The sequence below is a fragment of the Apodemus sylvaticus genome, chromosome 8 (assembly GCF_947179515.1).
Source record: "Apodemus sylvaticus chromosome 8, mApoSyl1.1, whole genome shotgun sequence".
In the NCBI taxonomy this organism is placed as follows: Eukaryota; Metazoa; Chordata; class Mammalia; order Rodentia; family Muridae; genus Apodemus; species Apodemus sylvaticus.
The window spans coordinates 88,424,664-88,448,404 of record NC_067479.1 but is presented as its reverse complement, the minus strand read 5'-3'; the positions used below and the strand labels follow the sequence as shown (position 1 = coordinate 88,448,404).

Genomic DNA, 23,741 nt, shown 5'->3' with positions numbered 1-23,741 from the left:
CCTAGTTCCATGACACTTCCCCACGGTCACCTGAAGGTACAGATGATAGAGAATGGATCAGAACCCCAGAACAGTCCAGGACACACATGGGCCAACCCCGAAAGAACACTAGAGATGTGTGCTATGCAAGGATGAAGGACTTCCCAGTGCTTTGTGCCAACCTGAATCTCACGAGGCCAGCCTCTGACAGCAGCCCTGTAGTCCATGTGGAGATCACCACACAAGCTAAAGGAGAAAGTCAGAGAGAAAATAGGACCCCGAGCATCTCCGTTGACCTTCGTAGGAATTATTTCTCCATAACCCCCAAGAAAATCCAGTCTACAACCCCAGAGCAGACCTAGTTTGGAAGAGTAGCAATAGATAATGTCTCTATGGCTCCTCCTGTCTTCCAAGTCCAGGTGTGAACCTAAATGAGTCAAAGGGAAATTTCAGCCCTTCAAGGTCCAGAGTGTTTTGTTTTAGTGTGTGAGCACATCTGCATGTGTGCATGTGTGTGTGTGGGGGGGTGGGGTGGGTGTGGGGGTGTATTTTTGACACCAGGTTCTATGTAGCCCAGGTTAGCTTGGACATCACTATATAACCAAAGATGACCATGAACTTCTGACCCTCCTGCCTCTACCTCCCAAGTACTGGTATTATGGGCCAGTGCCACAACAGTTTTACACAGGGCTGGGGACTGAAGCCAGCTCTTTGAACACGCTAGGCAAGCTCTGTACCAACTGAGCTATATCCCCAGCCTGAAACCTGTAGTTTTGACCTCCACAGCTGTCAAGTTACAGACTCCACTCCAGCCAGTGTTAAAGGTAATTTGACAGGGTTCAGCAATAAGAAGCGGCTGGGGAAAAATGAAACTATTTCATTTCTCCACACCACCAAGTTGACACTCGTCAATAAGCCTGTTATGCAGAGGTCACTGTGGAGCCCAAAGTGGGGACCGCCTCTCAGCTCCCTACTTCTGTTCCTCACACACACACACACACACACACACACACACACACGTAGAATTCAAGTCAAAAGCCTCTCAGTCTTAATTACTAAACAACAACAACAAAAACTCGCCAGCCCCCCTCACTGTACGTCTTTATACTGTCATCTGCTCAGGCATTTTAATATCAACTTCCCGTTGGAAGACAGATGCCTGGATGTTCACACCCCGTTCTAATGGCTTAATACCCTGGGTACTGGAGTGGGGAGGGGGCTTTGGGGAAGGGGGAGGGTGAAAGCCGCCACCACATTGAGCACAACTTTGGAGCAAATGGGTTTGAATATTCATTAAACAACATTTAATTTAAACACCCAAACTCTGGAAGCAGCAACATATGGCCTGTTTTATTTTACATAAACTGAATAGGAGGTGGAGCCATTAGTTTCCGCAGACATAATGTTCATTACCAATGAAGAATGTCTTCCTTTGAGGGCGTCTCAGCATTGTCCTGGGCCCATAGGCCTGCTGCCCCTGAGGGTCAGACAAGCCTCCATTGAGGGCTCCCTGGTGGCCCACTCTTGGGGTGGCTACATCAGATAAATCCCTGTCCCCGTGAGGATGCAGATTAAGGCTTTGTTGTCCCATCAGTTCATGCTTTGGGGAGTAGGTTGGTTGGTGTTTTTGTCCTCCTAAATTGAGACCCCTTGGTAGCTAGAGACAGTATCTGGTATTGTAAGTCACAGTAGTCAGTGGCTTACAGACGTCTCCCTGTCGTCTGCCACCCAGTGGCCTGGGACCTAACTGTGTTTATAGGTGTACAGAAAGCTCTGATGGAGCCAGCTATGTTGTGTCTCCACCCTGTGTATGTCACACATGTCCCTGTGCATGGGCATGGGCATCCATTGTGGATTCACTTCCAGGGCATGGAATGTGGACTCTTGTGCTAGATTTAGATGTGTAAATGTGGTTTTGGATGCACACACACCTGTGTGTGTACAGCAGGTGTAAGATGAGACTTTTGAAGCTGTGTGTGTGTGTGCATGTGTGTGTGTAAAAGGATTCTGGTATGTAGGAACAGAGGTACACACAGCTACCTAGTCTCATACGTGCATGTGTAGAAATGTTCTCTAACTGCCTTACACTAAGGGATTCTTAACTTGGGGCTCACCAGTACCCCCTTATGGGGTACATGGATAGAATGTTTGTGAATGTATTAATAAAAAGGCACTTGGGGCAGCAGGGGTTGGTGGTGGGAAATGGCTCAGTCAGCAAAGCACCTGATATACAAGCATGAGGGCTTGAGTTCAAATCCCAACCCCCATGAAAAACTAGGTGTAGTGGTGCATGTCCATAAGCCCAGCACTGGTTGGAGCAGTGAGACGCCGGGTTCCTTGGTGTGCACAGGGCAACCAGCATAGCCGGATGAATGAGAGCCAGGCAGACAGAAATAAAGGAACACAATGGAGGCAAACCCCAAGCCCACATGCATGTATACACAGGCACATGCGCACGCGCATACACACAGACACAGAGACAGAGAGATAGAGAGATAGTGACAGACAGAGACAGGGAAATAGAGAGACAGAGACAAGTTCAAGGCCAGCCTGAGCCAAATCCAGCCTAAAAAAGGACAAAATTTGGGGGAAAAAAAGCATCAGTGGGTGCTCAGTTCAAACAGGTAGTCATTTTGTTATATGCCCTTAACAAACATGGTTTTCTTTGTAAATATATGTTTCTATTTTTATTGTTGTTATTGTTGTTGTTTTGACACAGGATCTTGAAATGTTGCCCCCAATGGCTTCAAATCCATAATCCTCCTACTCCAACCTCCCAAGTGCTAGGCTTATAGATGCCAGCCACCACACCCATCTCGGGCATACATTTTTAAACATTTCAGAAAGGAGCACACAGGTCACCTCACCAATGGGCACAGAGAGATGAAGAACCCCATCTGTAGTCCACAGCAGGTACTTGCTCGCTATGTCTAAGCCTGTATGTGCAGGAACTGTGGCAGTAGAGGCAGTTGCCGTCCCAGCTAAGGGAGACAGTGGGAACAGAAGGGAAATAAAAACTAGCTCCAAACGTCAGCTTCATCCTGGGGGGGTCTTCTGTCTGAGGGGTGGCCACTGACTACTGTGACAATGCAGGGGGACAGATTTCTCTCATGGCTAAAACCACACTGTCCCCTTTCAGGAAGAAACTCTCTAGCGTGTTTCTTGGCCCCTACCCTCCAGGCTAGTATGGAGCAAGAACTTGGGCAGAAGCTTGAAGGCTTTTCAAATAAAAGCTGGGTCAGGCTCTGCCCCAACTTGTGTCAATGCCTGGTGTCCAAATATTCATACCAGCAAGGGCATTTCCCTTGAGCAGAAGGGCGGGGCCATTTGTCTGGACTCTTTCTCGCCCTGACTGTTACACTCGCTCTTGGTCCCAGAAAAGTATGGGTTGTGAGTAAAATGAAAGCAGATCTTTGGAGCTCATCATTTCTAATCTACAATCTGCCCAAGAGTCTGATTTGTTTTTATTTGTACTCAAGTTGTCTGTGTGTCTGTCTCCTGCTGTTTGCATGTGATGTAACTACATATGTTTCTCCTCTCCTGCCTTCTGACTATGCACAGGGCTAAACAGATGGTTCAGTGGTTAAGACCACTTGCCATTCTTGCAAAGGACCCAGGTTCCATTCCCAGCACCCACCTTTGGGGGTTCAAAACCAGGTGCACATCCAGTTCTGGAGGATCTGCTGGCCTCTGCTAGCCTCTGCAGGTACCTATATGCACATGCTACGCATATCATAACATTCAAGATGCACATGCTGACACACGCACGCAGTCTGGTATAATCTGTGTTAAAATTTTTATTGTCATTTGGAACAGGGTGTCATGTAGCCCAGACTGGCCTCAAATTCAATCTGTACTCAAGGCTGACCTTGAACTCTTAGCCCCCGGCTCCATCCTCCAGTGCTGGGATTACAAATTGTATTGGCATGCCCTGCAAAAAAATAAAATCTATTTTCAATGACAGCTAACAGATAATTTTGTTTTTAAGACAGCCTGTCACTATCTAGGCTGTCCTAGAACTCACTCTGGAGACTAGGCTGGCCTTGAATTCACAGAGATCCTCTGCTTCCCAGAGTGCTGGGATTGAAGGCATATGCCACTACACCTGGCTATAGATTAACCACTTTAATCCACCTTAAATAGATATTTTTAATGATTTTTAAATGATAAATAATATTGATTGATTAGCCTCTACAACTGGAGCCCAGGGGTACTGAAGTCTTTATACAGCTTCTCAAGGATCCAGTTATTTTTCCATCTTGCCCTCGCTACCATCACCCTGTGTTAGAAAGAACTCTTGCCCCAACCTCCTGGCTGCTCTCCCTGCCCGTGTACCAGCCCAGTCCTTTCCACATAGCCTCTACTCAATCAGTCAGTCAGTCAGTCAGTCAGTCAACAAATGCTTATTAGTGTGTGCTAGACAATATTTGAGGCGCAAGGACACAGCAGGGGGCAGGAATGACACATATAATCCCCAAGTGCCTCTGCCTTCATGTGCTTCCTTTCTGGCAGGAGACGTTGGTGACCAAAAAGATCCTGAAAGAGCCCGCTGAGCATGGGCTGGTGAGATGGCTCAGCAGTTAAGAGCACTGACTGCTCTTCTGAAAGTCCTGAGTTCAAATCGCAGCAACCACATGGTGGCTCACAACCATCTTTAATGAGATCTGACACCCTCTTCTGGTGTGTCTGAAGACAGCGACAGTGTACTTACATAGAATAATAAATCTTTAAAAAAAAAAAAAAAGAGTCCGCTGAGGAGAACAAAAGCCCACAGAAGTGCTAACACAGACACAGATGTGGCCAAGGGGCAGATGTGAAGCCCCAGGGAGTGGGGGTGGGGGTGGGGTGGGGGTGGGGTGGGAGTGGGGGGGAGCTTGGGACAAGGGAGCAAGTTTATCGGGTTGATATTTTCATAAAGCCACTCTGCTAAGTGATAAAGTAAGTGGAGAGGAGTAACAGCTAATGGTGTGGTTCAGTTGGCAAAGCACTTGCCAAGCATGTTCCAGGCACTGGATTCCATCTTCAGCTCCATGCTGAGTCGGTGGCACATGCCTATAACCCCAGGACTCAGGAGACCAAGGCAGGAGGATTCAATGTTCAAAGCCACCAGGAATGCCTTTAATCCCTGTCCTCAGGAGGAAGAGGCAGGCACAGGCAAGCAGATCTTCATGAGTTCAATAGCAGGTTTAGGGCAGCAGGCTACAGAGTGAGACTCTGTCTCCACAAAACAAAACAAAACAAAACAAAACAAAAACAACAAAACAAACAAACAACAAACAAAATCAACAACAAACATACAAACAAAAAAAAAGAAATATTCGAGGTCATCAGCCTCTGATATCAGTGAAGGTTGAGGTCAGCCTGGGCTACATGAGACCCTGTATCAAAGGGATAACTGCAGAGACAAAGGTGTGAGGGGCACAGTATGGAAATGACACGGGTAAGAACATATGTCAATGGCTTAGGCAAGGATTGAGTGACGGGAGGTAAGCAGGTAGACTCCAGATGGGAAAGACGAGACGGTACCAAAGAACAAGCTGTGGGATAGAAGAGGAAGGCTCCAGGCTGCAGAGAAATGAGGCTTTCAATCCAGTCAGGTAAGAAGGGCCAAGCTGCCATCCACAGAGCAGTGAAGAGGGAAGTACATGAAGACAGAACCCCAGGGCCTCCACGTCTCACCCAGGACTTTATATGATGCACACGTGATGATTCACACTCTTGCCTCACGTGCCTCCTCTAGTCACAGCCCACCCTGGAAAGAGCTGCTACACCCACCCACACCCACCCCGCTCAGCCAGCCCTGCCCTCACCCCCAGCCCCTTTCCCACACATTCTCTGTCCCAGCACATCTCTAGGTTTGTTCAGGTGCTTCCTGCTCTTTCTGAAGAGGGCTGCGTCACATCTGCAGCTCCTAAACCCGATCCCTTCACCTCCAAAGGGGAAATGGCAAGAGTAGTGCAGTATCAGGTAGTTTTAAAAATAACATCTGCCCACCGCCACCGCCGCCGTCTACGGTTGTAGGTCTGTTGCCCTGGGTTTCTGAAGCTCGACTAAGAAGTTCCCGACTGCAGGCTGGAATGACTGTCCAAGCCAGCTTGAATTCCAAATGCCCAGGCTTGAAGTGACAGAGCCTGGGAGGATTATCGAAGTTGGCTGCCCTGAAAGTTTTCTGAGTAGAAGACACTGACAGTATGCTCTGCCGTAGACATGACCCCCAAAGTCAGCCCCCCTGTCTAACAAGGCTGTTGTGATGGCTAACATGGATTGTCAACTTGGCAAGATATCAAATCACCTAGGAAACAAACTCCTGGGCGTGCCTAGGAGTCAGTTTCTAGATTGACTTAAGTGAAGTGGGAAAGACTCGGGCTAAGATCTGGGCTGACTATTCATTCCATGGCTGGGGTCCCAGGATGAATACAAAGGAGGAAAACAGCCTGGGCACCAGGGTTCTTCTCTCTCTGCCTCCTGGGTGGAGACAGAGTGTGACCTCCACCTCACCCTCTCCACCATAATGGGCCATATCCCCTCGAACTGCTAGACAAAGTAATCTCCTCCTCCCTTCAGCCGCTGGTGCCAAATAGTTGGTCAGAGGGATGAGAAAAGGAATGGCTACAGCACTCCACTGGCCCCGCCCTTCCTTCCCTTCCAGTTCTGTTCACCTTCCCCAGCTCCTTCCAGTAGCTCCCTTCCCGGGGAGTCCTCCACCTCCCCTGGCTCCTGGGGAGTCCTCCACCTCCCCTGGCTCCCGGGGAGTCCTCCACCTCCCCTGGCTCCATGGCTCTGCCTCCAGATGTGCGCTATCTAGTTGGTTAGGAAAGCCGACTGCTAGTCTCAGCACCAGACTGCAAGGCCCCTCTCTCTGCACGGAAGCCATCTTGAGGTCTGTGGCCTGCCTCCTCTGATACAGTTGACACAGTCAGTGCCCTTCCCACTGCACCTTAAGGCTCAGGCTTCATGATACAGAGTCTCCCCCTCCATTAGTAGGATAACTTAAAACTAGGAGCTTGTGTACTTGTGTGTACAATAGGTAAGTCGTAAACTTTTTTTTTTTTTTTTTTTTTTTTTGGTGGTGGTGGTGAACTAAACTACCAACAGATTGCCTGAGACAGGAGCATCTTTTTGAGAGATGTTCAATTTACCCAAAGGCAACCTGTTCCCACGAGGGCCAGCCCAGGGGACAATAAGGCAGGTCAAGCTGCAGGTCCCAGCTTTCTCCCATAGCCGCCATTTCCTCTCACCTTCAGGATGTGTAGAAGCCAGAGAGAGAGAGAGAGAGATCCCTTCTCATCTCTCTGCTCACTCACCTTCCGCCCAGGGACGTTATGAGAATTAATGGGATGACGGATGAAGCGCCTCCAAGGAAACAGGCTACATAAATCCAAAGTGTTATTATTAAATTCCAAATTTAGCCCTCGGGATCAGCGAGACATGACAAATCTGGGCTGGGAGCAATCTCAGCTGCATGGACAGGAAGTCCCTATAAAATCAGAACCCATGACATACAGGCTTTGTGGGCTAAAAGAAACCCTAAATGTCGCCCACCTCCAGTCTACGCCTCACAAAAAGGCTGGGAGAGGCTCTAAGGAAGTCCCAGCACAGAAGCAACCAGCCTCTGCGCATCCCCACGGGGACTGGAAGCTCACTGTCCCCAAGAAGCTCCTGTCTTCTTCCATTACCTCTGAGTTTTAAGAACTCGCTCCTGGGTTGGGGGCTGTTCCTCAGCTGAAGACTGCCTGCCTGCTGTGCAGAGAGCCCTGGCTTGGAGGAGCCAGCTGTGGCACAAATCTGTAATCCCAGCACTTGGGAGGCGGAGGGAGGAGGACCAGAACTTCAAGATCTGGCTGGAGAGATGGCTCAGCGCTGAAGAGCACGGGCTGTTCTTACAAAGGGCCTGAGTTCAATTCACAACCATCTGTATCCGGACCCGATGCTCTCTTCTGTCTGATGCCCTCTTCTGTCATGCAGGTATATATACAAATAGAATACTCATATACAGAAATAAATAAATCTTTAAAAAAAAAAAAGAAGTTTAAGATCATCTTCCTTGTTAGATAGCAAGTTTTAGACCACACTGAACTATATGAAACCCTCCTCTCAAAAATAATAAATAAATAAATAAATAAATAAATAAATAAATAAATAAATGACCTATTGCCCAGCCACACCCATTCCCTCAGCTTCCAGGCCCAGGACTACTTTCAGGCTTTTCCTGCAGGATAGCCATGACCAACAGAACAACTGCCTTTTCACTCCCAAGTAAAAGCCCCTCACAGGCCAACAGGCCACACACAACCATGAGCAGAAGGCAGCCCCCTTGTCATATTGTACATGGATTTTCAAATTGTAATTTCAAAGCCTGATATAACCCCTAGGAAAAGCCATAAGACATGGCAGAGCAGCAGACCCCTGCCCTTGCTCCAGGAGTCAGTGTTCTTCTAAAGAAGACAGCTGGACATTCATAGGAAATCACATCAGGACATTACATTACCTCCATTTAGATTTGGGGCCTTACTCCTGCTTTGGAGGGATCTAGTTAATCACACCCCTAAACACCCCCAGGGTGAGATCTAAGGGTGGGACTTCTTGGAGCAAGGAGTCACCGTGTTTAGGAGTCAACCCATGGGAGGTTTGGGGGGAGGGGTGGGCATGGGATGGGACACCAATAGACACCTATTAAGCGACTCTCAGATAGTCTCTTAAATTCTCAATTTTAGTTTGCTTTTCCCTCAGCTGGGAATACTAATTGAGCTAGTGGCATGTAATCTCTGGAGGGTGAGAATTTTAGACCAGTCTGGGTTATACAATAGCCTGAGGTCAACCCAGTCAGTTTAGCAAGACAGTTTCAAAGCAAAGCAAGCAAGCAAGCAAACAAACAAATGGGTGCCCATCTTACTAGGGTTGTAGCTCAATAGTAAAGAATTTAGCTAGCATGTGCACTATCTTGTTTTGTCCCCTACACCTCACATACACACACACACACACACACAGAGGATTCCTTACAATTCAACAAATAAAAACACAAATAAGTAAATAAGGGCTGGAGAGATAGCCCAGTCAGTGGTGTGAGCACCTTGCAAGCATGAGGGCATCAGCTTAATCTCCACAATCCATGGAGTTTTATTGTTTTGTTTTGTTTGTTTATAAGGGCAGACGTTATGACACACACACTTGTGATCCCAGTGCTAGAGAGGCAGAGGTCCCTGGGGCTCACTACCCAGCCAGCCTACTGGTCAATGTCCAAGCCAAGAAGAACATGTTTCATAAAACAAGACAGACAATGACTAAGGGTTGACATCCAAGGTTGTCCTCTGACTATCACACCCATGTTCACAGACCTGATGTGTCCTTAACCCAAGTACACATGTGCACACACACACACACACACACACACTCACGCGCACACACACACACACCATAACCTAATTTTATATTGAGAAAAGATTTTCAAAAGATATTTTTCTTAAGGTTTATGTGCTGGTTAGTCTTAACTGTCAATGTGCCAACCTAGAATCATCTGAAAAGAGAGTCTGAGGACATATTTGTGGGAATAATCTTGGTTGTTAATTGATGTAGGAAGACCCAGTCTACTGTAGGTGGCACCATTCCCTAGACAGGGGACCCTGAACAGTATGAAAGGAGAAACCTAGATGAGGGCAAAACAACAACTGAACATGTATGTAATCATTTCTCTCTGCTCTTGACTATAGATGTGATGTAACTGGCAGTCTCTAGATCCTGCTGTTGTAACTTCCCAAAGTAATGGACTGGAACCTAGAATTATGAGCTACAATAAACTCTTTCTCCTCCAACGCTGTTTTAGTTAGGGTATTTTTCATAGCAGCAGAAATGACAATACAACAACATATACTCACATAAGCACATGAAAAGATGGTCAAAGCCATTAGTTGGGTTGTTTTTGTTTATTTGTTTGTTTTGGAGATAGTCTCTCTGTGTAGCTCTGGATGTCCTGGAACTTGCTATATAGAACAGGTTGTCCTCAAACTCATAATTATATACTAGTCTATACCTCCAGAGTTCTGCAATTAAAGTTATGTGGCCTCATGCCTTGCAAAACCATTAGTTACTATGAAATGTAAATGAAAACTATAACGAAGACTGGAGGTTTAGTTCTAGTTTATAATATAAACTTATGCATAGAAGAAATAAGACTCTGGTTTTGATCCCCAGAGTACACATACACACAAAAAAAGACATTTGGAAACTCAGTGTGGTGGCAGGCACCTATAATCCAGCACTAGAAAGGCTAAGGCAGGGAGATCTCAAGTCCAATGCCAGTCGAGGCTACTGTAAGGATTTGAATGAGAATGGCCCTGTGAACTCACATGTTTAAATGCTTGGCTCCCCAGTTAGTGGAACTCTTTGGGAAGGAAGAGGGGGCGTGGCCTCATTGGAGTAGGTGTGTCATTGGGAGTAGGCTTTGAGGTTTCAAAAGCCCACAGGAGGCTCTTTGTCTCCTTCTGCCTGCTTGATACCTGTGGATGGGGATTTAAAGCTTTCAGCTACTGATACAGACCATTACTGTCTGTTTCCCACCATAAACAAGGACTAATGCTCTAAAACTGTAAGCAAACTCTAATTAAATGCTTTCTTTATAAGAGTTGCCAGAGTCATGGTGTATCTTCACAGCAATAGAACAGTAACTCAGATAGCTATGGAGTGAGTTCAAACCCAACTTGAATCATACAGTGAGATCTTATTTCAAACAAACGAACAAACAAATGAACAGACAAACAAAACAGGGCTGGTAATGTAGCTCATTTGATAGAGTGATAGATGAAGCCCAGGGTTTGCTCTCCAGCAAGTAAGACAAGGTATGGTGATGGAGGGCTATAGTCTCAGCACTTGGGAAGTAGAGGCAAGAGGGTTGGAAGTTCAAGGTTGCTTTCAGCTACATATCCAGTTAGAGGCAAGCCTGGGTAACATCATAAGATGCTGTGTCAAAAATGCCAAAACCATAATTAACTTACCCACCCCTTCATGCTATGTTTGGCAGCTAAAATCAATATTACAGATACTAACAAGTGTTGGAGAAGATGTAGAGAAACTGGAGCATAAAGCTTGCTCATGTTCTGGAGTGATTTTTCTTGCACCAGTCCCAGAGAAGCCTCCAGCACTGTTTTTCAGTTCTTTGCTAAATACCTGTCAGTTTTCTAATAAAAACAACAAAAAAACAAAAACAAAAAGAAAAAAACCCTCATTCTCCAGAGGACTTTGGTCAAAAGGATCCTAAAACAAGCATCCATTGTTTTCCTTCTGCCACAGCAAAGGCTGGTACTGGTCCCGAAGCCATTCTCCACGGATGGTTTGGGCTAGAGCTGGCCTATGTGAAGCAGGTATGACCTCTCTCAAGTGTGCTAGGGATGGAGGAGATGTTGCCTTCACCTAGTCATTCACAGTGAAGCTCTCCTCACACCTCTTATGCCAAGCATTTGCTTCCTTGTCTAATACGCCATACAACAGCACCCATGTGAGAGAACGAAGGAGGGAAACAAACCAATCGGGGCCATTGCTGACCCCAGAGAACTCCTGCGTCCACCAAGCCTGTGTGCAGGAGTGTTAAGTGTCCTGCCTACTCAAGGCTCTTTACACTGAACCAAAGTTACTAGCAGCCAAGATCTCCTCCCAGCCCACTGAATCTATGGTGCAGGAATTGCCCAGGTTGAGAGGTCAAGCCTCATCCTCCCAAGGGTTGCCTCTGTGCTAGTGACAGACTGTAAGGGAAGACACAGGACAATGAGCTAGAGAGAATGGGAAGGGATCATGGAGCTTCGTGAACTCAGCGGTGTAAGGAAAGAGACCGAGGTGCCTCTCAGATAAACCCTTCTCTCTCCCTGCTTGCTCCATCCCAGCACCACAAGCAGGTCTGTGTTGAGGGGACATGTGTGTGTGTGTGTGTGTCAGAAGTGTGGGGGGGGTCAATGTTTGTGTATGTATAAATGCACCTGAGCTTCTTCAAATGACACATGCTGTCAGGAGGGGCATGAGCTATGGGTGAAGCAGCCTGAAGCCCAGTCTTCCTCCTCCCCATTAACAAATTGAGAGACCTCAGCAAGTCACTGACGCTCTCCACACTTCTGTGGAGGTAGTAAATCAGCCAAAAACCTTCCCTCTGCATCTCTGGGAAAGCAGATAGAGTCATCTCGCTTCATGTGCACCCTCCACTGTGCAGGCTTAGCGCCTCCTTGGTTGGTCTTGCTGGTGGGGTGAGCAATTTCCAGCCAAACACTGTGAATCATCAGTCATGGTGAGAATCAGCAGAAGGCTGGAATCTTGCTTGGTACTGGGCATTTCCCTAGGCTCGTATTGGGCAATGCCAGAGGCTCAGTGCCTAACTCGGCACTCAACTGCTTGAGTGGCCAGCCACTGTAAACATAAGACACCAGTGCCTGTGTTAAGGAGGGAAACGCTGAAGTCACTCTGAGGCAATGTATTTTCCGAAGGAATAAACAGTACAGCCAAGAGGAGACCATAATGTAAATCTTTCTTTCTTCCAAACACACAGAATAGAAATCTATATAGAGGCAAATCCTGGGTATCTAAGGACCTGAAAAAAAAAATCCAATTTGGTAGGTTCCACCTTACTGCCTTGCAAGTCCCTGGAAAGGCTTACTGAAATGGACACCGGAGATGGATGTCATGTCACTGCTCCTGCAGTCCCCTCAAATCACGTCTTTCAAAGCACAAGCTGGGCTCTTCCCTGCCTCCCTGGGGCAGGATTTGTATGTATTTATTTGCATGTGTGCATTTACACTTATTTTTGAGAGCAGAGGATCTACATGTCAGAAGCGTCTGCTGTAGTGTGTGTGTGGGGGGTGGGGGGCGGGGACATGTTTGAACAGTGGTTCGTTCACATTTTCGTAGACCTGGAGACAGAGAAAGGCTGTCTGTTGGCTTCTTCCTTTCCTCCCTAGGGCAGGATTTTTAGACACAGAAGAGAAAGATGGGTTGAGAGCCACCTAATCAAAGCTACGCCCCTCAACCTAGCTGGGAAACTGAGGCCCAGGGGTGAAGGAAAATTGCCCCAAATCACAAAGCAAAGACTTGTAGATGGCTCCTGGCCCCCATCTAAACAAGACAGCACTATGACACCGAAGCATGCTGAATGCGGAGCCAGAATCGGCTACTGGGATTCTAGTGCTCTGCTCTCCAAAGGAACTGTAAGCTGCCTGGCTGGGCAGCTACAAAAGGGGAATGTTGTTTGCAGAGGATCTGCAGAGACCTTGCCCCACGGATGGGTAGACATCTCCATGCACATATGAACAGCAGCAAGCCCTCCAGGTTCAGTTTCACTATGAGGGCTGAATCCCGCAAACAAGATTACCACCCCGGCAGACCTTCCCGGAAGAAGAAAGGCTGACCCCTCTGTTAATCTGGCAGCAGGCTTTCTTCAGGCTTTCCGTGAACCTTGACAACAAAGCGGGCGATTCCAAGCCTGAACCCACAGTGCCCCCTCGTGGAAGTCGGCCGGAGGGACCACTTTTATTTTATCGAGGAAGGTTCAGGACTATGGCCATCAAAAGCATCCTTTGCTGACTCCCACCGTTGTCTCCTCTCCCAATGTCCTTTAATTTACTCCACACCAGATGCACCTGACCGGCTTGTTAAAATTCAGGTTACTGGGACCCACTCTCACTTTCCAGTAGTTGGCTGAGCAGGGTCCTGAAATTTGCAACACTAACAAGTTCGCAGTGGTGCTGTGGCTAGAGTGAGTATGCATGAGCATCCTGAGTTACTCTGGCTCATCGGACTATGTAATTTTAACTCCTTGTAAACCTCAACTTCTTCATCTGCAAAATGGGGATTATAGTGCCTCCCTCCTAGACTCAGATCCCAGTGTAACCTCAATAAATCTTTATGTGTGTATCACATACACACACGTACATATGGAGGCCGGAGGTAGACCTCAGATCTTCTCTATTAATCCTCACCTTACTTTTTGAGACAGGGTCTCTCATTCAACCTATACCTCATCACTTAGGCTTAGGCTGGGAAGACTCCCAGACATCTATCTACCTGTGGCTTCCCTGGTACTAGGGTTCTAGGACCCACTTAACCTGGCTTTTATGTAGGTGATAGGGATTCGAACTCAGGTCCTCATGCGTGCACAGCAAGCACTTTGCTCACTAAGCAGCTCCCTCGTTCTGTTCTCAGAATTTGTATTAGCCGTAGTTGTGGTATTGTCTTTCATTTGCATGCTTCTTTTGGACATATGGATCTGTCGCATGAGAGACATAGGCAGAAAAGACCTTAGTGAACTTTCAGTCCAAGCCTCAAAGCTGTTAAATTTTCAGATGAGTGCTCCCACTCCAAGCTACAAAGTGAACACCGGGGTGAACAGCTGAGTATTTTTTGTTTTCGTTTTTTGTTTGTTTGTTTGTTTGTTTGAGACAGGCTTTCTCTGTGTAGCCCTGGCTGTCCTGGAACTCACTCTGTAGACCAGGTTGGCCTCGAACTCAGAAATCCGCCTGCCTCTGCCTCCCAAGAGCTGGGATTAAAGGTGTGCGCCACCACCGCCCAACCAGCTGAGTATTTTTAACAAACCCTCCCTCCTCAAGCCAGCCCTTGTACCTGATATAGAGGGAAGGGTGGAAGCCCTCTGCTCCCCCATGGCTCCGACTGCCTGGAGGCTGAGGAGCAGGAACCGGTCTGGGCTCCTGGCCTGGTCCCCTTTCCCTGCACACTACTCAGATACCAGCTCATCAGCCGTAATCTTCCCATCATGCCTGATGAGCAGTCAAACGGTTCAAGTATTCTGTGTGGAAAAACTCAGCATGTGACAAGGACACTTGATCTACTGTTCAATCTCTAATTCTCCGCATTTTCTTTTATTCAACCAAAATAATGAATGAGAAAAGTCTGGCACACCAGCTCTTCCTCGGGTTGTTCCCCACTGACCTTTCCATGCCCTTTCTGCTCCAACAGGTCTTACACCCTCATGCCCAGCCTGGAGACACTGGGAGACAGGGCCACAGGTCTGAAGGACAGAGGAACAGCTGTGGAGAGCTTGGGGACTCAGGAGAGCTTGTGCTGTCTTTGCTGATCTGAGGACCGTTCAGAATGGGATTTCTGCTGTAAGAACAGCAGGAGTAAAGGACAACTGTCTGAGGCCACCAGTCATCACCCAGCCCTTTCCACCTAAATAAATCCAGGAAGATTTCCATCTCATCCCTCTTCCCCCTGCCCCACCGCAGAACAGCCACCCCCTGGTGCACCTGCGTAATCAGTTTTCACAGCCTCTAATGAGGCTCTGCTCTTAAGAGTTTGAGCCAGATCATGTCACATAACCCCGTTACCTCTGGAAACCTCCCAGTATCCAGGTTCTTACAGCAAGTTTGGGTGTGGACTGCCACCATGTCCCAACCTGCTTGTAACTCCGGGAGCCAGACCACAAGACCCTCACATTTACTCTCCTGTTGGCTTATCCTTCCTCCCCAGGTGCCGGATCAGGGACTGGTGGTGCACATAGTTAACTTGGTAAACGGGGAACATGGTTGGCTACCAATGTTCAGTATCCCCATGGCAAGTGGCACCTCACTGACCAATGGTATGCCCAAAAGAAAGCAGCTTGGTGACCGAACATATAGTAATACCTTGGGGTCACGCAACTGCATACTAATCCCACCCTCACACCATACCCCCAACCTGGTAGTTAAAACTACTAGTTGTCATACCTCTGCAGCCTAGAAGACACACCTTCCCCTGGAGGTAAATAGTACCACTGCTCACATAATGAACCTGCCTCAGCTCCATGCCTTTGGTGTAATATACTCTCCCTGGAGCAAATCAAAAATTCTACCTTGGCAAGGAAGGGGAGCAGTGAAGGACAACTGAGAGCTACGAACACACGGGTGCTGGGGCGATCCAAACGCAGCACCCCAAACACCACAGTGGAGACACTACACCCGCAGAGCCATCTCCAGCCTTTCTTCCCACCCTTAATGGTTCCTACGTGGAAGGAAGCTCACACACCACGCATTAAGTAGGCACAAGGTCTGGAGTTTTGAGTCTTACGCTTTCATTCTCATTAATTTCTGGTTACTGCTAAGCTGGAGGCGCTGTGCTTTTTCCTTAGTAAGAACAACTTTGTACTCTTATAAAAGGCTTGCCCAAAGCCAGAAGAGAGCAGTGTTATCTAGTTGTCATCAGGGCTGTGATACAGCTCCCAAAGTTTCCAAGCTCAGCAACACAATTTACACACAACCTAGTTTTCCCACAGCCTCACTTCCTGTCAGCTGCTCAAACCCTTTAGCCTCCACAGTTCTGTCATCCTGAGCCTCAAACTTGATTCAGAATGTCAGAACAGGCACCCTTCAAAGCCCTCGGTGTGACATTAACCCAAACAACACCCAGAGGAACTAAAAGTGGCAGAGGGGACAGACTGATGAGGAGGTTGCTAACTGGCTAAGGCAGAGAGGCTGGTTACCTGAAAAGGCCCATCCAGGCTGCCTACAGCCATTACATAGGAAGGTGGGTGGCTTCAGCTAGTTTAAAAAATACCGCCATCAAAGAAAGCTTACAGGCGGCCAGTCTGACTTGGTTGTTTATCTGGAGAGCCCAGCCCACTTTCTGGAGCCCAGGAGACATGCCTGTACAACTGTCCCTGCCCACGTCCGCCACAGAAAGGCCCATGCACACCCTGAATCCTCACCACCCTTCACATGTGTCCCAGCTAATCAGCTTTGACACCTGATTTTTAAGAAAACTGTGGTCTGGCTGGGCACAGGCCTTTAAATCTTAGCACTCAATAGGCAGAGGCACATCTCTGTGCTGTACTCCTTTCAACAGACCAGCTATGTAACTTCCTACCAACATCAGTCGCTCCTGTACCCACAGGTTGCTCCTCTGCTTCCAAACTCTAGCTCAGCAACCCTTGCTGGAACAGGAAGGGTTCTCCTGTGTAGCCCTAGCCACACCAGAACCAGGCTAGCCTTAGATCCACCAGCCTCCTGTACCTGCCTCCATTCTAGCCTTTGCTGTTTAGTTTCCTTGGGGTCATCCTACTCCACATAACCCTGTAGCCTCCAGCCCATAGCCCACATTTGTTTCCAGCGAGGGTAGATTCCCCACTTTGAAGCCATTTCCCAACACTGCCCAAATCTCACCTGCCCATTGCTTCAAGACGTCTCATTACAATCTCCTGAGAGTAGGAGGGGATTAAGAGCACTGGCTGCTCTTCCTGAGTGCCCAGGCTCATTTCCCAGCACCCCCGTGGCACATCACAGCCATCTAACATCTTCAGAAGCCAACTACTCATCTCTGCAGCCCCAAGTTTTACTGCATTTACAAGTTGGACTCCCACAAGGACCCATACGAATTGATGAAATAGCCTTTAGAGAAAAACTCACCTAGGACCCACATAGGCTGAGCTTCACTTTCAGCATACAAACAAACTGAAGCTGTAATGTCTCTCAGTTGACTCCTACCCAAACTGCCAACCGAACACCTGACGACTCAGTTCAGGCTCTTAACTGTCATCTCTCCCAGTATCAGGCAAAGGAAAGTATCTGTTGCCGGACTGGTGGCTGTGGGCCACTGTTACAACACTGGCTGGCAAGTCTGGAGTCCTGGCCTAGACAAGATCTGGTAAGCTGTCTCCTAACAGTCTCAAGCAGAGTTAGCTTCAACTAAGGCCAGAAGTCAGATGTGAAGAATGAGACACAGCTAGACCTCAGGACTGAGGAAGGCAGATCTGCTCAGGTCAGCCTGGTCTATGTTCCAGACCAGCCAGGGCTAGACATCAGGCAGGGAGGGAGGGAGGAAGGCCTGGCTGCTAAGAACTAAGAGGTAGTCTAGGGACACAGGTGTTCAGTCAAGACAAATCCTAAGAGTAACTGGTCCTATACTTTGGCCCATGTAGTTATTTTTCCGTCACACCCCCCACCCACTCCCCACCCCGCAGGCAGGATGTGTATGTACCAGCCCCTTACACACACAAAGCCCAGTGCACTCAAAGGTGGACTGCATCAACACCTGAGCAGCCACCATTCTTCTAATGCCCAATAAGCAGCAGACTCCACACACGTAGAAGCTTTTTAGTTTATTTGTCCTTTTAGAAATCTGCACATCATAGCACAACATCAGGTCACCGCAGTTCACTCCTTTGGCTGTAAATGGAGAAAGAAATTCATTCAGTGACAGTTTTGAAAAGGTCTTTCAAGTTCAACAACAAATTCTAAAAATAACTCATGCAGAACAAGTATTAACCTACAACAGAAACTGTAAGGATGATGAAAACAAACAGAAACTAACATTGAAGTTAGAAATGAAACAAAAAACAAGTCGACACAGTCACAGTTAGTACTGTTACAAACTACACTTGCAAATCTACTTATAAATGTTCACGTGCTTGTTCAAACTATGTCAGTAACAGGGAGTCTAGTGATCTACATAATAGCTTGAATTATACCTGTATCCAATCTCCACTCACTGAATCAGTGGCAGGAAGGGGGATGGGAAGGAGGAAAACAGAGTTCATTAGTAGTCCCCTTTTAAACACCAAAATTATCTGAAGTACATGCAACCAGACCCCTCGGTGACTCTCCTGTGGTCATGTACACAGCATCCCTTGCACACCACCCACTGCTGCCAGCACCCTCCCTGATTACCACAGTTCCAACGTTAACCACGTAACAGGCAACTGCAGTATTGCCAGCGGGGCCGAACCCGCATTGCCACTACCAGCACATGGATGGAGGACACATTTGAGGCTGGACCCTTTGGCTCAGGTTAGCCTTGTGCCAAGCAGAGGATCCAGACTTGGGAATCTTTAAGACTCCAATGGGAGGGCTCTATATTAGGAAAGTCTTTTGAAATCTCTTCTAGTTTAGTACTTTGTATCAATCTTGGATACCATAAGGTATACAAATCAGTAACAAAAATTTAGCTGAAATAAAAATTCCAATTACTTTACAAATATATGACCAATCCCTTGGTTTAAGCTCCACTGTATACAAAGGATGTTCTAAAAAACAAATTCAGGACACTGCTATTTTAAGCCCATTGATTCACGTGCTTGTTCAAACTACTTCAGTAACAAGGAGTCTTTCAAAGTGGTGTTAGCGAGATCACCAGCTCCACAGAAGACTTTCCAGAGGGACAGAGGCTGGCAAAGAATCTGTCACATGTCCTTCAGTTCTAACTCAAAGGACAAATCTACATAACTTGTACTGGTCAACAGGCATAATTTGCAGTACCTATGCAGTGTGTGTCTACAGGCAGAGTTCATTAACCAGTGCTGACAGGAAAGTAGCAAGTCATTCTGAGTGAGTGAGTGAGTGAGTGAGTGAGTGAGTGAGTGAGGTCTCGGGCAGGCAGCTTGAAGGTTAGTGGGCACATTTCTAAAACCAAACTTAATCCCACTGCACAGTAAGTGTGAAACAGGGAACCATTTTGACTAAAATGCATGTGGTAAAAATAGTACCCAAAGCTTCAGTATGTTACCTTCAAGTTTTCTATTAAGAACAGGAGATTAGCTAACAGAAATGCTAGGACCAACCAGCTTGGATCAGATGCCATTCCCAAGAGACTCTGTTGGTCTTGCAGCATCCTAGAGGGATGGGTCACTAAAGCTATTTCCTGAATACCAGACTTGAACGGCAAAGTAAAGGAGAACAGGGCACCTACCTTCCTTTAGGAGACACCACCCTCCATCTAACATGTGTTTGGGTTCCAACATAAATGTGAGTAAGCTTTTCCTTCTGATAGCTAAGATACTACTTAAAACAGGCACTGGTGCCTTAACAAGCTGCACTCTAACCACCATCTAAAAGCCAGCATGCAAAGCTTCAGAGCCAGCTCAGTGAAGGCGGCACACCCCACACCGTGCCCAATGGCAGTACCTGCTAGATAGCTCATTTCTGTTGAACAAGAAATCCAAGACAGTAGGAGGGAAAAAATTCACAGAACACTTGATTATTCAGCAACCCAACACCTTAATTCCACTCTACTAGTTGAGATTTGCTAGCAAAGCTGGTAAAGCTACTACTCAAATCACCGTGATCTCAGCTAACTGAGAGGAAAGCACAGGCCACATTGATCCAGCTGCTTCAAAAACCAGCACCCCTGTTAAAAAAATAAAGTGAACTCCCCGGGAGAATGATTTGTCCTCCCTTGAGGGGCCTGAGAAGGTAATCTCTAGATCAGGCCTTAAAAGCAGCCACTAGGATGGCTGAACCAATGTGGCCTTATGTTGGAGTGTGCTAATCTATGGGCAGAAGAGGTGGGCCAATCTACTACTCTAGGATACTACCACGCTACAGAGCTTCTCAAAACGTTACCTTCTGCAGTCCAGAAGAGGGAAAAGAAAAACATCAAAAAAGATTACTTAGAAAAGAAAAACCCTCCTCAGAGACATTACCACGCTTTACCACCAATGGCATTTCTGCGCCATCCACGAACCATACCTTTTTGCCAGCACCAACATTGGCCTTTGCAGTGCCCCTGACCTTCTTCATTCTGTTCTTGCGTTCCTTCCGCTGTTTTCGGGAGGTCTTTTTCTTCTCATAAAGGCCATGCTATGAGAGAAGCGTGCATTTAATGAAATCGTTCCTCACCACTCTGACGGGGAAGCTGAGGCAGTAAGAGAACTTTGAAACAAAGCCTTACAAAAATCAATGACTTTTTAAAAGCTGCCACACACAACACTGCTCAATTCCTACTTCTCCAGTAAGGATGGAGAACCTACCCGCCTCCCACAGCAGATCCACTAATCTGCTCTTGGCATTCCAGACAGAATCTTCACAAGGCTCTCAGCAAGATCCCCAAAGCACCACTTTAAAAAGATATCTAACCAGGTGTGGTGGCACTTTCCTCTAATCCCAGATCTTGGAAACAAAGGCAGGATAATCTCTGTGGCCCTAATCTCAACAAAAAATAGCCTCAGGAAATATTTTATATACAACCATTATACAATCTTAGCACTGGGGTAAAGTAACTCCTAGTTTGTGGCTAGCCTGTGCTAGAAGACATGCCTCAAATTAACAACCTGATGAAACAAACAACTCAAGATTGCAGTCTGTGCCTGTCATCTTACCACACTGGAGGCAGAGGATCACAAGTTCCAGGCCAGCCTGGGCAACAGTGAGAACACCTAAAGAATTAAATAAAACCAGCCAGGTCCATCCCAATCATCAACCAAGTGTCAAGTTTGTTACCCGTTCTGGGCTACATGAAGTTTGGTCATACATTTTCAAAGGCACTGCATGTGCATTGTAATAAATATGGTAACTTACCCACTAAAATGATTACCAACTTTTCCTAAGCACAGTTCAAACAGAATAGGTATGGCAGTGCACACCTGCAATTCCACTACTTAGAAAGCTAGGAAAGACTGCTGAGTTCCAGTTAAGAAGGCCAGGTAAGCTACATGGAGGTGGGCTAGTGGGTAGGTAGGAGATAACCACAAGTTTGGCCCGAAATGTATCCCAATATACACTGGAAAACAAAATCTAACCTGCCATCCTTACTCAGCCTGGGCTGGAATCACAGGCACGCATCCAGAAAGGAACAGAAGATACCTACTCTGGCAAGTCTGTGTTTTGGCTCATTCTTCTTTGCATAATCTAAAGAATCATAGATCATGCCAAACCCAGTCGTCTTGCCACCACCGAAGTGAGTTCTGAATCCAAATACAAAGATGACGTCTGGGGTGGTTTTGTACATTTTGGCCAGCTTCTCCCGAATTTCTGTCTTTGGTACTGTTGCCTTCCCAGGATGAAGGACATCAATGACCTAAAAAGACGTGCAAGGTTTAGTACTGGTTAAAATTAACTACATCTTCAAAAGCAGACATAAAAAACAAATTTTGACACGCCGACCCTTACCATCTGTTTCCTCTGAAGCAGGCGGTTTGTCATGAACTTCCTGGTCCGGATGGTTACCGTGTCATTCTGCAGATAACACACAAGTCAGTAAGATTACGTTACAACCTCTTGCCTTTCCTCTGCTATTTCAGCAATTACTAGCTTACCCCTCCCACAGCAGATCCTAACCCACTAATAATCTGGTCTTGGCATTCCAGACAGACTCTTCACAAGGCTCTCAGCAAGATCCCCAAAGCACCACTTTAAAAAGTTATTAGTCTAGAAAAAGAGGCAGGAATTGGGGACAAGCTATAAACAAAAGGCAAAAAGCACCCAAAACAGGTAGCCAACCTCCTAAAAATTACCATTAAACAACTCATTTCCTCTCATCTGTCATCCTTAACTTGACTTTTAAATTATGATTATGGCTTGGGTTTAACCTCACTACTATTGATTTTGTGATCTCACCTGTGGATTTAAGAATCCCTGGCTACCAGCTATTAGGTACTACCAGCACCCACTATGTGCTTAACCAATGCCTCCAGTGCTTGGGGAGGTAAGTCTGAATACCCAGACACATGACTGCACTAACTTTCTCCCTAAGTAGAGCAAGAAGTACCGTGGTAGCAGGCATTCAGCAAGCTTAAGAAGACAAAAATTTATCAGAGATCAACTTAAATCAGCAACTTGAAAATGGTTACTAGCCTCCGGAAATCGGGATCAAGCCGCCTCTGTAGCACCAAGTCCATGTATGAGTTAAAAGAAAAACAGCCCGCAAGTGGCGCAAAGCTCAGTACTCAGCCTGAGAGAAATAGGCAAGGCCATTTTTTGGCGGTCCCCCTTCCAAGCATCTTAATGTTCCCAAGACACCAAATTCTACTCCACCGCTAAGTTTGCTGGCTTACTCGAGGGGCCCACTGGCCCACAAGCCGGAGGCGCCTTCATCACCTTGGCCCGCCAGCGCCTGCCTCACTTGAGCCCCAGAAGCTCAACAGGGATTTCCGTGGCCGAGACCCGGTAACCCAAAGCCCGGCATGTTCTGGACGGCGGTGCCGGACAGCCGCGACTCGGCGACCCTGGGCGACCGGCCTCCGAGAGGCAGGCCGGGGCAGAGTAACTGGGCCCTGGATGGCTGTGGTGCCAGTGGCCGGCCTGAGCAGGCAGGGATGGCGCGGATAAGCGGTGGATAGTGCAGACAGCCCGAGGAGACTCACCATGATGGCTACGGTGCTGGAGCTGGAGAGGAGGAAGAGAGAGCTGTTCACTGCTGACCAATCATATCAACGCGCACGGAAGGGCCCCGACGTGGGGGCGTGGCCAAGGCCTCGGGGCAGCCACGCCAATGCCTGACTGAAAGTACCCAAAGTCACACCTCGCAAGCCTTCGGCCACGCCCCCAGAACTGTTTGCTAAGTGGTCTGAATTGGATCAGCTATAGCTGATTTCTGCTTACACAACCACGCGTACCTTTCCGATTCGCTTCTTTTCCCTCCTGCTTTTGAATTTTGTTGTTTTCCAAACAGGATTTCACTATATATCTCCGGCTGTCCTGATACTATCGCTGTAGACTAGGCTGACCTTGAACTCAAGAGATCTACTTGCTTCTGCCTCCTGAGTGCTGGGATTTGTGAGGCCTGTGCTAGTACACCCAGCAAAGTTCGCTTTCAAGGTCATTTGTTTAAATCAGCGGTTCTCAGCCCAAGGGTCACGACCTCTTTGCGAGTCAAACAACCCTTTTGCAGGGATTACCCAAGACCATCAGAAAACATATTACAATTTTACAATTCATAATCATAGCAAAATTACAGTTATGAAGTAGCAATAAGAATAATTTTATAGTTGAGTCGACACAGTATGAGGAACTGCAGTAAAGGCAGCATTAGGAAGATGGAGAACCACTGGTTTAAATCAAGCCAGGCCTAAGAGGCAGAGGTAGGCAAAA

At 47.2% G+C, this 23,741-nt stretch overlaps 1 protein-coding gene across 3 annotated transcripts; it reads right to left on the bottom strand.

Moving 5' to 3' along the window:
* Positions 1-18,022: 18,022 nt before the first annotated feature.
* Rps24 (ribosomal protein S24) lies at positions 18,023-23,122 on the bottom strand. Of its 3 annotated transcripts, XM_052189889.1 has the most exons (7): positions 23,015-23,122; positions 21,822-21,887; positions 21,520-21,729; positions 20,403-20,513; positions 19,839-19,856; positions 18,407-18,426; positions 18,023-18,104 (listed from the first exon to the last, which is right to left on the bottom strand). In XM_052189889.1, exons 1-5 carry the CDS (start codon positions 23,015-23,017, stop codon positions 19,851-19,853), a joined length of 396 nt encoding a protein of 131 aa, XP_052045849.1. In that variant the 5' UTR covers positions 23,018-23,122; the 3' UTR covers positions 18,023-18,104; positions 18,407-18,426; positions 19,839-19,850. The 3 variants fall into 3 exon arrangements, with proteins under 3 accessions (XP_052045849.1, XP_052045850.1, XP_052045847.1); XM_052189890.1 differs by lacking the exon at positions 19,839-19,856; XM_052189887.1 differs by lacking the exons at positions 18,407-18,426; positions 19,839-19,856.
* Positions 23,123-23,741: the final 619 nt, after the last annotated feature.